The 16,611-nt window shown below is 38.8% G+C and overlaps 1 protein-coding gene across 10 annotated transcripts in view; it reads right to left on the minus strand.

The window, feature by feature from the left end:
* MTMR3 (myotubularin related protein 3) overlaps window positions 1–16,611 on the minus strand; it is a 140,424-nt gene that overhangs the window by 24,500 nt on the left and 99,313 nt on the right. For all 10 annotated transcript variants that reach the window (XM_044243942.1, XM_044243939.1, XM_044243941.1 and 7 more), the window contains 3 exons: window positions 10,823–10,905; window positions 8,440–8,606; window positions 813–909 (listed from right to left, as the gene is read on the minus strand). In XM_044243942.1, coding sequence (XP_044099877.1) covers window positions 813–909; window positions 8,440–8,606; window positions 10,823–10,905 — 347 coding nt within the window. The remainder of the gene's footprint in view (window positions 1–812; window positions 910–8,439; window positions 8,607–10,822; window positions 10,906–16,611) is intronic.

Genomic DNA, 16,611 nt, shown 5'->3' on the forward strand with positions numbered 1-16,611 from the left:
CTTAATTCCTTGGCCAGGGTCCATGTTAAGAGCTGCATAAACTATTCCAATGAAAAATGAAATGCTCTGATGGCTACCCACAAACAGACCAAGAAAATGGCTATCATAATTTGAGGCAGTTTGAAAAACAGAATGATTAATGCCTCCCAACTGCTAGATCTTAAGAGGAGAAAAATACTAATTTAAATCTCCTGAACAATTTTCTTTTGTTTCATAGAAATTTGGACCACCAAAATCATAATAGTTAGCTGCCCCCCCCAATACCAAAGTACTCACACCTTTTAAGGAAACAAGAAATGGGAAATATTTAATAGTGATTATATTAATATTTAATGATTAAATGGTCACAGCTATGAAGTTGGAAAGTACAGAATAGTACTTATGCCTATTTCATAGAATCTGGAGTAAAATTAAGTCATAAAAACTAGCTTGTAAGTGTTGTATCACTGCTTTGCGATCACAGAGTCTATCTCCAATGTGACATCAAGTGGTGATGAGACCAATGGAAACTGCCTGCCTACATGAGAACACAATACTGTCTAGGAAATGCACGCACCTGAACAACAGAGATCTGGAGGGGGGATGGAAAAGAAGGTTCCAGAATCCTATGAAATACCACTTTTCCACTCCAGTAACAGCAATGGGAACAGAAGGCTCAAGAAGTACTCTGAAGACCATGCAGTTAGATATAATAAAATTCCACTGAAAAAATAGGTCTATTTCTAAGTTCAAATGTTCCGCCGCATGAGAACTGGGATTTCTGCAAAGGCACTGGCTGTGAAGCACAGTCCATAGGCACCCATACAACTCACTTGTACTTCTCATTGATGTTGGAAATCCTCCAGGCATTGTTCATATCAAAACCCATTCGCTCCACTTCGTTTTTAAACCTTGACGTTACATGCTCCCCTAGGGACCATGGACAGCAAAAAGAAAGAAATGATTACCATTTTGTAAAACAGATAGAATAAAAGCATAGCTACCCTGCTCAGTTATATAAATAACATGTACTTAGTTTTAGTTTAAAAAGTCCCTGTCAGGGTAAGACTATACAAAGGAATGAGGAATTAATTTTTAATAGAAATATAGCTAATCCAATTTACATCAGTTTCAGGTCTATAACATAGTGATTCAACAATTACATATATTATGAAATGCTCACTGTAAGTGCAGGTACCATCTGTCACCATACAGAGTGACAGTTATTACAATATTATTGCAATATTATAATATTGCTATTACAATTTTGTATCACAATATTATGGTAGTCATTATAATATTATTGACTATATTACAGTATTACAATAAAATATTATAATATTATTGTATTTATAATATTACTATATTCCCTATGCTGTAACTTGTATCCTTGTGACATATTTCTTACTGAAAGTTTATACCTCTTAATCCCCTTCACCCATTTTGCCCATCGCCCCCCCCCACTTTAGCAACCAGAAAGCCAATGTGTTCTCTGTATTTATGAATCTGTATCTATTTTTTTGTTTGTCCATTTTTAGATTCCACATATAAGTGAAATTATATGGTATTTGTCTTTCTCTGTCTTATTTCACTTGGCATAATAACCTCTAGGTCCCTCCATGTTGTCACGAATGGCAGATTTTCTTTTTTATGAGTCAGTAATATTCCTGTATGCGTGTGTATGTACACAATGTGCACATGCGCGTGCTATGCCCCATCTTCTTTATCCATTCATCTATTGATGAACACTTACGTTGACTTAGGTTGTTCCCATTATTTTGGGGCGCCTGGGCAGCTCAGTGGGTTAAGGCTCTGCCTTTCGCTCAGGTAATGATCTCAGGGTCCTGGGATGGAGCCCCACATGGGGCTCTCTGCTCAGCAGGGAGCCTGTTTCCCATTCTCTCTCTCTGCCTCCTTCTCTGCCTATTTCTGATTTGTCAGGTAATCAAATAAAACCTTAAAAAAAATTATGTTATCTCATTTAATCACTACTACCAACTCAGAGTGGTTATCACCGAGTTCATTTTACAGAGGATAAAACTGAGACTGAGAGAGGTTATTATGGTAGGTCTGTCCTACCATAATCCAGTCCCTGTCACTGGCTACTCTCCCATTTCCACACTCACAATATACATAAAACATAAAATGAACAAGTTCACCAAGAATAGTAATATAAATCTACAACTCCTCATCAGAAATCCTATGCGCCAGATTTCAAAACTTGAGTTTAAAATCGTATATATAATATAGTATTAGATTAACACTCTCAACAGGGTCTACTAATCAAAACATTAGTATTTCTACAGCGAAATGCATGGATAATTCCCACTAAATGGTAATAAGTAAAGCAGCAAATAGCTTCATGTCAGCTCAGACTGGGTCAAGCCACCAAGTAAGAAGACTTGATTTTCAGAGCCTTATAGATTACAGAACTGCAGATAAGAAATCATGAAACTGTAACTTCCAGTACCCAAGAATCTCAGGAAACGCCATATCACTAAGTAAAGTGCTAAGCATTTGTAAGAACATCCACCCAAACAAGTATAAACCGCCTACATCTGCGCTAATGAAACTGGCTTTCTCTTCCTAAAGACAGCAAGCAACAAATGCAGAAGTGAACCAAACATAAAAGTCATTAAATCTGAAATAACTTTCTTCCTTGAAAACACACAGAGTCCTAGGGCAGTAAAACAAACAAACAGAAAACCATTAAGCAGTATCTCTATATGTAGTGTTACAGGTTGTAAAATAAATTCTGGTGGGGGCTGGGAGAAACTACAATAATAAAAGCACAAAGCAGACTAGACTGCTTTGGTGATCAAAGTAGAAAGCTTTGCTTTCCCTGGGAAAGGAGCTTCAGAATAGGAAACAGCAATTACTTGAATGAAGGACAATTCTATAAAACTACTTCCCATTTAAACTGCTTTTTGTGAGCTTAAACTAGGTATCATATGTTTCCTGAAGGAGAGCTATAAAAAAATGAGGTGCAGAGATTTAGGAAGAAATAATCAGCTGAATGTATCCCATTGTGGAAAAGTTTTAGATGTGATGTCGGCTTTCCAAATAGGAAAAAAGCTGTCTGAAACGGGGTGCCATCTGTCTATAAATTTCAAGGAATAGTGACCATCAAGAATATTGGAGAGTCCGGGACGCCTGGGTGGCTCAGTTGGTTAAGCAGCTGCCTTCGGCTCAGGTCATGATCCCAGCATCCTGGGATCGAGTCCCACATCGGGCTCCTTGCTTGGCAGGGAGCCTGCTTCTCCCTCTGCCTCTGCCTGCCACTCTGTCTGCCTGTGCTTGCTCTCACTTCACTCTCTATGACAAATAAATAAAATTTAAAAAAAAAAAAAATCTTAAAAAAAAAAAAAAGAATATTGGAGAGTCCTTCACTTTTAATCCCCATCTAAAACAGTAAAACTATGACAATTTCCAAGTTCATTAATTAATGAGATTTTTCCCACCTGTGATATAGCTCCAAGTCTTTGCAAAAGGTAAAAATTAATGACTCTAACATTAGTACCTCTACTCTGAGCACAAATACTCAGCCCTAAAAGGACCCTCTAATTTTAAAATAGTAACTGGCAAATCAACACCACCATCACTGGCAATTTGCCAAAGAAAAGCTTAGAACCACTATCAAGAGTATGAAATTTTGAGCTACATACAAATACATACTGTGTAACAAGCATAAAACATGTTACTGTGTAAACAAGGAGAACAAGGAGTTTAGTTACCTTTGTATCCTCTAAAAAGGCCAGTTCCTAAGTTTGAAACTGACCATCACAACCCAAATAATTGGGTTTTACATCATAAGCCACCGCATGTTTATTTTTAAAAGCTTTACTAAACTACCCACCCTTACTATGTGGGATACATTTTAATATTTTCTATCCTAGGTGTTTCATTTTGTATTTCATTCCTTAAAACTTTTGATTTTATGACCCACAAGTGGATCACAACTTAGTCAGAAAAGCAGTGCTTTAAAAAAAAAAAAAAAAAAAACTAGCAACAGACCTTAAATACAGGAGTAATTCAATTGGCTTTTGCTAAATTGTGTTAGAAGCGCCCTTATGTTTTTCAGCTAGAAAACTGAATGCCAAGCACATCTATTTGCTGATTTCCCTTATGAATCTCCCTCTAAGAATTCTCTGGTTTCCACTGATTCAATATCAGATATACTATCATATCCTATTTTAAATATTACGGTTTTAAGTTTGTTTGGCTTTGAGTTTCCACTGCAACCCTCCTGTCTGCTCTCCCCCCACCCCAAATGAGGATGTGTCCTTTTTTAATGTTTATTTCTTGTACTACAAATGCAAACAGTCCAGCAATTCTTTAGTGAGAATGAAAACCTTTTTTAAAAAAAGATTTATTTTTTAAAAGATTTTATTTATTTATTTATTTGAGAGAGAGAGAGAGAGAGAGAGAGCGATCACAAGCAGGCAAAGAAGCAGGCAGAGAGAAAGGAGGAAGCAGGCTCCCTGCTGAGCAGAGAGCCTGATGTGGGGATTAATCCCAGGACCCTGGGATCATATCCTGAGCTGAAAGCAGAGGCCCTAACCTACTGAGCCACCCAGGCGCCCCGAGAATGAAAACCTTTTTAAAGCAATGAGACCCTCTATCATAACCAGTGTCAATAGGCAGTCTAAAAATATCCCCCCCTCAAAAGTCTAGCTCCCTGGGTGATTCTGAGCATTCAAAAGCCCACAATTATAAACAGCCTAAAGGTCTGAGATAGAAGAGCCAGTCCTCTATACAGGATGTGAGGAAAAGAACTGCTTCAGAGTCAGAGAAGGTGAGAACCAACCCTCCCAGATTTTCAAATATGGATGGAAGAATCATTCTGTTCTATGAACAAACATTCCAGGACAGTCATCTAAATTTACACTTACCAGACTTCGTTCAAACTCCTAAGACTTGGCTTTTTACTAAACAGGTAGCTGCACAAGAGCTGTGAGACCCAGACTCCTATGCTGTTCATAGTTCAAGATGTGCTTAATGGGCATCTCACAGAAGAGAGATCAGAGAGAGGAGCCTGATGCTACTAAACTAATAACTGAATTGCCCAGTCATTTGTCAGTACCCCTGCTTAATGCTCAAGGACAGAATGATCATCAAGAAGGCAGCTACAATGAAGAGAAGAAAACCAAGCATATGGGAGAGAAGCTTTAAGCTTTCAGTCCATTCCTTTTTTAGAGTTTGAAATGGATCTCAGAGTCAAGAGTTTCACAAAGACTTCTGCAAGTTTCACAGGTAAATTCCAATAGAAATACTGAGACTTCTTCCAAAGCAGATTAAGACTCAGAGCTTATGGCTGGCTTAACTATGACAGCTTCAACAAGTCAGAAACTTAAGATTTATATGAATACAAGGCAATGATACAATTTTCCCATTTCGCTCCTTTCTGACACATTCTACTCTTAGCAGACTAGGCATAGAGAGACAGAATCTATAAAACCCTTTATTAACTGCTAAAAGACTAAACTAACTTCAACTCTTCAGAGTCTATGTGCTTATGATCTCATATATTGGAGCAGATTATACAAAGGCATCACTTTGAAATATCTCAAGTGTTGTCTCACCCTAAAGATGACTTGTAAGAATGTGGTTGTCTGGTATACTCCCACTTGGTGAGTAATGCTGTAGCCACCAACAACACTCAATAATACCGGGCAGAGACAAAAGAACCAGGTTGACTGGCTTTAAAAATGCCACCACAGTATTTTTTATTAGGAACAAGTTTTCCCTCTGTACTCCACAGTAAAAATATATAAAAAGGAAAAAGCCATACATATATAAACACACTCAAATCAAGTCACTGAAGTACAGTAAGATTCCATGTAAAGTGGTAGCAGGTTAACTTCAGTGTGGATTTGTGACATTAGCAAGAAACAGAATACAACCTTTACTCAGATTAAGCTCCAACCAATCAGTTACAATGGCATCACCTTGTATATTCATAAAACCCAAAATGTTCTGACAAGTATGGCACATAGGAAGCACTTAGATATTTACTGAACTGAACTCTCTAGCAATAACAGATTTGATCTTCGCGATACCCAGATCAGCTTGGGTAGGAAGAACAGGAATGTCCCTGTCTGAAGAACAAAGGAAACTGAAGTACAAAGATGATAAATGGCTTGCCCAGTATATATATATATATATATATATATATATATATATACACATATTTTTTTTTTTTAATTAATGGTAAAGTAGGGTTTGAGTTCAGGTTCCCTAGTTCTTAGTTCTTTACCCCCCAAATACCTCCACCCATCACAAACTAATGTCGATATCTGTAAGCTCTGGCAGCCAAAGAATACCAAGTATCAACAGGAAGAGAAGGATCTGGGGATAGAAGTCATCTCAGCTCAAGACACAGCCATCCATAATTAAAAGAGTGAAGTTCTGACCTGGCACACCTTAGCAATAGCCTAGGAGATGGCTCAAATCCAAAAGAAACTAATTTTATCAAGGAAATAAGGAGTCATCTAAGGAGATGAGGAATTTCTAGTCTGTCATTGTGAAAAAACAGGTTAGGAGAAAAAGCAAGCCTTGCTGACTAACCACCTAAAACTAGGGGTATGCCCATTAGGGTTAGGACTCTTTAACAACTGAAGTTCTTATATAACACTATGCAGCTAGACAGAACCCCCTAACTTCATTATCCTAGGAAATGGTAGAGACTAAAAATTCAGTAAGACACATTGACTAAAAATGCAGCAAAAATACATATAAGATTTGTGCATTTCACTGTATGTAAATTTTACCTTGAAAAAAGAAAAACTTGAAAAAAAGCCATAAACAACAATAGTAACAAAATACGATGGCATCTCAATAAAAAAGGAAAATGAAAAGATGTAATGGTTGATCGAGTGAAGTCAGAGACAGTGCAAGCACATTTTCATAACCTTTTCCAGGATGGTGTGAACTCCTGTGGCTGACTCCGGGATTCACTGGCCTGACCAGGCTCATGGGTAGCTTGGATTCCCGAGGCTTTCCTTGTTTTTCATCTCTGCATGCACAACACCCCACACAGTCAACTCTCAATAGCTGAGAACTGGGGTTCAGTCCTAGCTCTGTCACTGACTGGCAGTGGGACCCGGCAGCAGGCTTTACCTCTGAGTTCCATTTCTGTGGCTCCCAAAACAGGGACTCAGTCTATCCTGCCTGCTTGATGAGGTCATGAGGGTCAAACAAAAGTATATTATCAAAGCATCTTTAAAAATAAGATGATGCTTACTGTTATATTTTAATTATGAACCAGAAACTTCAACTAATGAATGAGCCAGGGAACAAAGAGATACAAGCAAAGCTAGATTAGCCTCAAATTTTTAAAATCACCCAGGGCAGAATAGTTAAGATAAATTCAGGATTAAAAACTGAGGTTTAAAGAAAAGAGTCTCTAGAGTAAGCTGAGTTGGAAGGAGCCTCACAACTCTTCACTGCTTAGAAATTTAAAAAAAAAAAAAAAAAGAAATTCAAGACTTTGCTTCCAGGCTGGACATAATAAAGAATGAGTGTTGGACCAGCAAAGTTCTATTTATGGCAGCCTAAAATTTACAGAAAAATACACGTGGAGAAGTAACACGAACTTGATCCAAGCCACTTCTGAAGGAAAGAGTGGAACAAAGATCTCCTGGGAAGGCAGGAGGCCTGAACTCCAGCATAAGCTCGGCTTCTCTATTTGTCTCGAGGAAAGTCACCTGGCCTCTCTAGACCTCTGTTTTATCACCTAGGAGATGAAAGGGGTAGGGATAGGAAATCTCTGACATGAAAAGAAGAAGATAGGGAAAGGCCATTTTGTATGCCACTATTCTGCATGCTACCTTCACATACCTCTGGACCTTTGTTCATGCAACTTGTGTTAACATTTTCCCCCTTTCTCTAATCCATGAACCCTTCCTTATTTTACCTTCAAAGCCTACTCAAAAGCTACTATGAATGTGAAGTCTTCCCAAATGTGTATACAACACTCACGGTTCCCTTCCATTAGGCTCCTTTCAACCCCCATTAAACCATACTATAGTTGTTTTTAGGCCCAATAGACAGTGATACCAAATATAGTGTTCTTCCCTTCCCCTGAAAGGCAGGAAACATGTTCTATTAAACTTAGAAGTGATGGGCACATGCTAGGTGCTCCATAAAATAGATAACAAATGAATACACATATGCTTAGAGTCCCATTTCATGTGAAGGGTACCTCAAACAGTAGTTCAAAAAAGACACTATTTGGGGTGCCTGGGTGGCTCAGTGGGTTAAAGCCTCTGCCTTTGGCTCAGGTCATGATCCCAGGGTCCTGGGATCGAACCCCGCATCAAGCTCTCTGCTCGGCAGGTAGCCTGTCTCCCCCTCTCTCTGTGCCTGCCTCTCTGCCTACTTGTGATTTCTGTAAAATAAATAAATAAAATCTTAAAAAAAAAAAAAAAGACACTATTTGCACATTTTAGAAAGGTCTACCTGGTCTGCACAGGTCTCCATGTTGCTCTTTTTCACTGGCGTAGACCTCCATGCACCAAGCGTGGTATGCAAATGAGAACAGATCTTCTATTTTCGCAGGTGGTCGGATTGCATTATTCAGTCTCTTGAGCCACTCTTGACACTGCTCAAAGGTTGAGAACTGACACCTTTGTAAAGCCAAACAAGTATGGATGTAATTAGCAGATGGCTGACAACGAAACCTGAGGGAAGCCATCATTTCAAGAGTGCCTACGTCCTGGTGCAGTGACAGCTACAATCAAAAGAGCATCAGAGGTGGCCATTCATCACGTTCATCATTTATGATAAAAAGAGGTCCAATAAATTTTAGGCAATGGTACAAAATGCCAAAAAGAAAAAAAATGGACGTGTGAAAAACTTATTTTTAGGCTGATGAAATTGCTTCTGAGATTGATTAATGGTAATTATTAAAGTAAAATGGCAGTGTTCTCTTTCATGAATAAGGTTTCCTTCTATGTCTTCCACCAAAGCTTTAGAAAGGTTGTCAAGAAATAGGTTATAACAAAACAAAAAGAACTTCTCCTAAACCTATCAGGCCAAGCTCAAAAATAAATCACAGCACAACTTTTGGCCAGTTAGATAATAATTTCAAAATCTAACTCAGCAATTAGAATAAATCAGCAACTGTAGATCCAGAATAAGACCCTGAAACTTGCAGCTGTGACCATGTAGAGAACCAAACAATTCTATTAGAAATTGTAATTTTAGGTACATATTGTTTGATTCAATTAGGGCAAAAAAATACTTCACCTTTTCAAATGCCGAGAGTGTTTAAACTGAGTAATTAATAAATAAGCTTTTTAAATGTAAGTTGTAGTTAGCATCTATCAAAAGCAAGCCAATCTCAATGGCTAAAAGGCAACTTATATATCTTAAAACCAAGGAGGTCACTTGAACCTCTTGCTCATTCCAATCAATGTGGTTCACCAATATGCCCACACACAGTGTTTACTGGCACTCCAAAATCAAACAGATAAGGGAATTCTGAACTTCTAGAGCTATTAAATTTAAAAACACATTTCAGGCATCATTTCGCAATCATTAGAGTAAAGATTATATCAGATAAAAACCATAATGGATGTTAAATCAATGGAGAAACTTGACGAAAAGCAGGATATTTTCATTGTCTTAAAGTGCCTTCTATAGATAGTTTATTTGTTGTGAGGGAGAAAATGAAGAAATTGCACAGAAAGCAGGGGACACATCAACCAGAATGATCAAAATTAACATCACCAGTAAGGGACAGATGGACACTGCTTGCCTCCAGATGTAATAGAGCACCCTGAGAAGGATACAACCTACACATATAGTACTGTAGCCAAGAATACAGAACCTCAATTTAATCAGAAGGAAACACTGTACAGACATAAAATGAGAAACATTCAATTGAAAGATTATATTCTTTAAAATGTGAATGTCATAAAAGAAAAAAAGGGAGTGAAAAATGTTTCAGAGTAAAGAAGGCTAGAGCGGCGCTTGGGCAGCTCAGTCAGTTAGGTGTCAGCTCAGGTCATGATCCCACGGTCTGGGACAAGTCCCACATCAGGCTCCTTGCTCAGTTGGGGAGCCTGCTTCTCCCTCTGCCTGCCCCTCCCCCTGCTTGTGCGTGTGCGCTCTCTCTGACAAATGGATGAATAAAGTAAATAAATTATAAAATAAAATAAAATGAATGAATACATATTTTAAAAAAACTAAGAAGGCTACAGAATCACAGCAACTAAATTGCATTACCTGACTTTGCATGGATCCTATCCTGAATAAGGTGGGGGTGAGAGAAATGCTATAAAGGGCATTATTAGGTCAAATGACAAAATTGGAACAAGGATAGTAGACTGGATAAAAGTATTATGAGTGTAAAGTTGTGAAGCCTGATAATGATACCATGGTTATGTAAAAAAATATCCCTATTCTTAGGAAAGCACACCAAAGTATTTCAGGGTGAAAAGCCAGGATTACATAATTTACTTTCAAATAGTTCAGAAAAAGAATCAATCACTCAAATACACACACGCGTGCGCGCGCGCGCACACACACACACACACACACACAGCACCTGCAAACAATAAAGCAAATGGGGTAAAATGTTAACAATAGTGGTGTTCTTCCTAATATTTTAACTGCTGCACTATTTTTGGTAAATCTGAAATTATTTCCAAAAACTTAAAAATCACTTTTCAAATAGGAAAGTAGCCTAATGATGAAATATTTCAGGCACTAACTACTCAGAAAATATTCCTAACAAGGCTGACACTCAAAAGCTGTTTTTCTGTTACCAAACCATGAATCCATTCTTTTAATAATACATATCTTCCACACTAAAAAACAGCATAAACACATCACATACCTGATAACTTTGCAGTCTTTGCAAGTCAAATGAAGCTGAAATATATCTCGGCATTCAACACTTTCTATAAGTTGTAATGGAACCTGCAATTAAAAAAGATGAAGACCCCTTGTCAAGAAGGCATTAATCCCGCAGTTTTCTCAGTGGGTTCAACAAGAAAGATCCAAAAGCTCTACAAGGAAAGCAGCAAACAAAGCCACAAATTTATCTGAATCAGTAGTATTCAAGTGATTTACTACTGAGTCAATTAGGGTTTCCCCTCCTTTCCCTCTAAATCAATAGCCTCAAGTCATATCTGAGCATGAAGACATTCAGGAATGAAAGAGCAGGGAAACAGGTCATCTCTCAAGTATCAAACTCACAATCTCTCCAGGTACTACTTTATACACTACAGCTAGCTGTGATTTGCAATGACAAAGCAGCTGAAGGGAACCAGAGTGGTAATCTGGTCTTGTTCACAGAGAAGTACAGATCAAGGTGACGGCAGGACTACACTTATTTGCCCCAAACAGCAAAGTGGACTTGTGGCTTTGTTTTAGCAAAGGAACATCCTGAAAAACACTGGAGATCTAAATTGCCCACAAGCCACACAGGAAAGATGTGCTTGCTTGTCAGACTCTGTGCTCAGTAGAATAGACCCATCTAACATCTAGATGTTAGAATAAACATTAAAGTGGAGGGAGCAGGCCACACAGTGGTCAAAGGTCCTAAAACTACCTAAGTCTAATTTGCTTCAAAAGACCAGGAAGATCCCTGTCTGCCAAGTGGGGCTTGATGTATGAACAAGCTGGAATGGTTCTCTCCCTGCCAATCCGGTGAGCAGACTCTACAGAACACAGAAGTAAGGATAATAGCGGAGAGGGCTGGGAGAAGGAAAGGGAGGCAGACAGGGAAAGCATCTTAACAGGTGACAAATCTTCAAGCTGATATGAGAATCCTCCCCCTCTTGGATCAATTCACCTTGACTCAACCCTTGGTTTCAGAAACTAATTTCTAAAACTTCTCAAGAGAGCCTGGTAAAATAACTGTAGATACACTTACTCTTTAGAGAAGGGGTAGACTATTGTTTCTTATACTATATCATGCCCAGGCAAAATATAGCTCTGACAATTCCAAGTAGCATTCCAACAATTCAAGTTTAGCGTAGGAAGAGACAGGCAGTCTCCAGCACAGAAATAAGAGAGTGCTGCCTGCACAAGGTGGCCATCATCTTAGCTGAGCCAGTTTCAGAAACGGGCTTCCTGCAAGGAAACTCTGCCCCACCACGCAGTTGCCAGAGTCAGCAGAGAACTCTCAGAAAAATGATGTGAGAATCAAAAAGAAGCCCAGTGCTGGATGTCTAGGATAAGAAACAGAAACTGGGGCAGGGATTAAACAAGAGAAGCAAACAAAATAATATATAGAAAATGGGAGTTTTTACCTCAGAACTCAGAACCTTCTTGCTTAGTTCTAAGTCTATAAACTAAAAATTCCCTCATAATAGGACTGGGAGTAAGTGAAGAAATCTTGTATTCTGAGAAAAAATGAACTCTGGCCCTCTGGGGTTTTTTTTTTTGGTTTTTTGTTTTTTTAAGATTTTATTTATTTATTTATTTATTTGACAAGACAGAGATCACAAGTAGGGAGAGAGGCAGGCAGAGACAGAGGAGGAAGCAGGCTCCCTACTGAGTGAGAGCCCATGCAGGGGCTCAATCCCAGAACCCTGGGATCATGACCTGAGCTGAAGGCAGAGGCAACTGAGCCACCCAGGTGCCCCGGCCCTCTGTTTTTAAGTCCAAGTGCTGTGAGAAACTGTAGCTGATGCAGCTAAAAATTCTTTCAAGACCTGTACATCTCAGAAGGAAGAAGACAATATACATCAACGGGTAGGGATAAGCTGTAATGGAAGAACACAGATTAAAAAGATAGAGATAGGTGCCACCTGGGTGGCTCAGTCTGTTAAGCGGCTCAGGTCATGATCCTAGGGTCCCAGGATGGTGCCCCACGCCAGGCTCCCTGCTCAGGGGCAAGTCTGCTTCTCCCTCTCCCTAGGTTTGTGTGCACACATACACATTGCCACTTTCTCTCTCCAAAATAAATAAATAAAATCTTTGGGGAAAAAAAAAAAAGATGGAGATTGGAAGAGGACACTGATCTGTCTGCAGGTCAGTCCTTTGGGTGCCCTATAAGACTCTTATACTGCTTTTGGATGCCCTGTAACAGACTCTCATATTGCATTTGCTTTGTTTTAATAGAACCCCTTTCCCTTCTCCCTCCCTTCCCAAAAGTGACTGCAAGAATGGCAATTAAGAAGCCTGAATTCTAATCTCAAATTTGTAAAATTTTACCAACTAAGTCTGCCAACTTCCTGATTTCCTTGGGCCAATTTCAAACCTGCCTATATGTTTTCTGAACATCAAATGGTCACAGCACAGGAAGTCCCAGGCAGAGGGAACAGGAAGTGTCTGAGTGGAGTGAGAGTAGCTTTACAAACCCACATGGAAAGGCTGCTCTCTCAGAAGTCACCTGCATCCCAGGTCCCCTTCAGTCACCTTTCTTATAACTATAAAATCTGAAAACCAACTAATGCTAATAGCAGCTGCTGGAGGAAGTGAACGAGTCTGTGCTACTGTGCTATAAGGAAGAGATAAGCTTTACATGCCCTACTGTTGGATCAGCCTGTGTCCGGACTTCCAGAATAACGAAACACCTTAGAGCATGCAAAATATTTGCTATCTAAAATGCATTTGATATGCAAATTTTCACACATTTTAACATCACAAATTTAAGGAAGAAGGCTAAAAATACCAGATGCTAATATGCAGATACTACTAGCAAGTCACCATAAACCACCATGTGTACTCAAGTCATAGATATGGAAAACAGATTCTAATGCTCATGCAGACTGTCACATGCAGGGAAGTTTAATATGCAGCAATTAAAAAAAAGAGACATATAAGAGAGAAATAAGTGATTTTATATACCAAATGAACAACTCCCTTTTTTCTTCTCCTATCTAGCCCAACGTTCCCTTCGATGTTCCCTCCACAGACTGCCTCCTCTTCCAAAAATGCAGAACAGGCCTTCTCCTCTTACACACCCAATGAAAACACACTAAGTTTCTCTACTTTAAGGCCTGCTCCATTGCTTTAGGTTTCTCAGTTTTCCTCACACATCAAGAGGATCTCTTACCATTTCTGTAAGCAGGCAAAGCCCATATTCAACCCTACTAGCAAACAATTATAGATTGTCTTCAATCCATACCATTGAATCCAGGCCATTTTATAGCCCAGGGAGGTTAAGCTTCTACACTATAAGCTAGTGGCAAAGACAGGACCAGAATCCATGCACCTGTCTTCTAGCCCAAGCTCCTTCCAATATAATGGTGCATCTTTCCTTCTTCCTCTAAGATTGCCCCTCCTTGCTGTATGGGCTCTACTTTAATGTTTCTCTCAGAACTAAGTGGGCTCTCCACCAGGGACCTTCAAGAGGAGAACAGAATTTAAACCAGAGTCCTTATGTACAGTTCTATCCATTGAAGAGTACGAAAAAATCTAAAGTCACATACATTCAAATCCTCCCTAGCAAACTGATTCAGTGTTTTGTAGCAACTCATCTTCTTTTTGCTTCTTTCGCCTCTACCTTCTTCCTGCAAGATAATTTTAACTTCCTTTACAGTGATTTTCCTCTTATAATCTCCACAAAACTCATGCTCAAACGATGCATCAAACACACTCAGTGCTGTTAATTTCTCAAAAGGCCAACAGTTACATCATGGGCATCAAAAGTCATAACAGCATCAATCCAAAAAAGCAGAAGAGCAGCAGTTAAAAATTATAATAGACATGCACAGTATTAAAGATCCATAGTACTATCTCACTCCAGAGGGAATTTTACGTCATCATATCCTAGTATGTTTACTTTAATTCTTTCTCAGTTTGTGTGTGTGGACATGCACATGTGCAGTATTTTTAAGCACCAGAATTTAAAAGTGGGATAGGTCTACCTTTTAAAAACAATGCCCTTTTTATAGCCTGAATGGAAAGTACTAATTCTGTACATCCATTTGAATTAAAAATGGCAGTAACTGAGTGAAAATAATGAGTCTAAACCTAAAATCTGTAATAAGCTGTTAAGTATCTGGGCTCTAAATCTTATATAGAAACCAGTCAGAAGAAGACTGTCACCAGTTAAAGATCCAAACTCTACTGCTCACCTTTTATATTTACAAGCTGCTCTTCTAGCACTGATTCAGACACTTCTGCTGGCATATGAATACTGCGGCCAAGGTACATGAAGGAAGGGTTGACAGTAACCTCCTTCTGATACTTGGGTAATAAAGATTTTTGCTATACTACAGTTAGACAATAAAAGAATATGAAAAAATGCTAAGGAAAATGTTTGCAGATGCTACACTTGCACATTTTTCCTAAAAAGCATTAACAGGTCAGCCTGGAAATAGAAGCTTTACTATCTTTTTAAATACTGATGTTGATTTTACAAATTATTCCTAGTTGAAATTCACTTTACATTTTTTGAGGATCACAATTCCATCTGTTTATGTACACACTATGGGGCTTTTTCCTCACTCTACAAATTGTTCTCATCATAGTGTACCAGTAACACTTTGTCTGGTAAAATGGAAGGGACTCATGCAGAGAGGACAAATTCTGCTGCTTTGCAAGGTGAGCTTCTGACAGTCAAAACCAACTTGTTCCAAAGCACAGGTGCAAAAACCACCTAGGATTCTCATGCTACTTACTGGGATTTCAGAAGCAGCAGACTGAGAGGCAGTCTATTGAATTACACAACAAAAATTGTTTTAAATTTTCATGAATTCACTTGAACACTTACTTGTTTATAAATGAGCTGAGCAAAGAAATAAACCTGTACATATGCAAAAATACAGTTTCGGAAAAGCACAGAATGGGAGCAATTCATACCTTAAATGTTACAAATGAACTCTCCTATAGACGTTCTTTATTCTAGGACTTGGAAAACTGATACCCAGTGAATATATTTAAAGTAATGATATTATGGTATCTAAATCTACAGGCATGTTTTATTCAATGTGCTGTAAAATTAAAAGAGAATATATGATATCAGGTAGCTATTTAAAACTTGATGGTAAGTCATTTTCTAAAGTGCTAAATATGTTGATTTAAAAGGCAAGGAAGGAAGGAAAAGGGGAGTAGAGGGTGGAGGGGAGGGGAGAAGGGAGAGGGGAGAGGGGGAGGGGAGAGGGGAGAGGGAAAAGTAAAGGTGGAGAGACACCACCAACTCTCTGGTCTCCCCCAGGACCTAGTGCAGGAACAACTACTGTTTTGTGAAGTAGTAACCACAGGTTTAAGAACCTTAGCATTATGCTGAGTGAAATAAGTCAAGCAGAGAGAGTCAATTATCATACGGTTTCACTTATTTGTGGAGCATAACAAATATCATGGAGGACAAGGGGTGTTAGAGAGAAGGGAGTTGGGGTAAATTGGAAGGGGAGGTTAATCATGAGAGACTATGGACTCTAAAAAACAATCTGAGGGGTTTGAAGTGGCGGGGGGGCGGGGGGGAGGCTGGGGTACCAGGTGGTGGGTATTATAGAGGGCACGGATTGCATGAAGCACTGGGTGTGGTGAAAAAATAATGAATACTGTTTTTCTGAAAATAAATTAAAAAAAAAAAAAAAAAAAAGAACCTTAGCACTAACCATGATGTGAGTATTTGTATGGAGAAATCCCAGTCTCTCTTGATCTGAAATGTTTCAAGTTGCTGCAATGCCAAAATACTTTTGAACAACCATTGCTGAGTGCAAAGCC

This window comes from Neovison vison, chromosome 3 (assembly GCF_020171115.1).
Source record: "Neovison vison isolate M4711 chromosome 3, ASM_NN_V1, whole genome shotgun sequence".
In the NCBI taxonomy this organism is placed as follows: Eukaryota; Metazoa; Chordata; class Mammalia; order Carnivora; family Mustelidae; genus Neogale; species Neogale vison.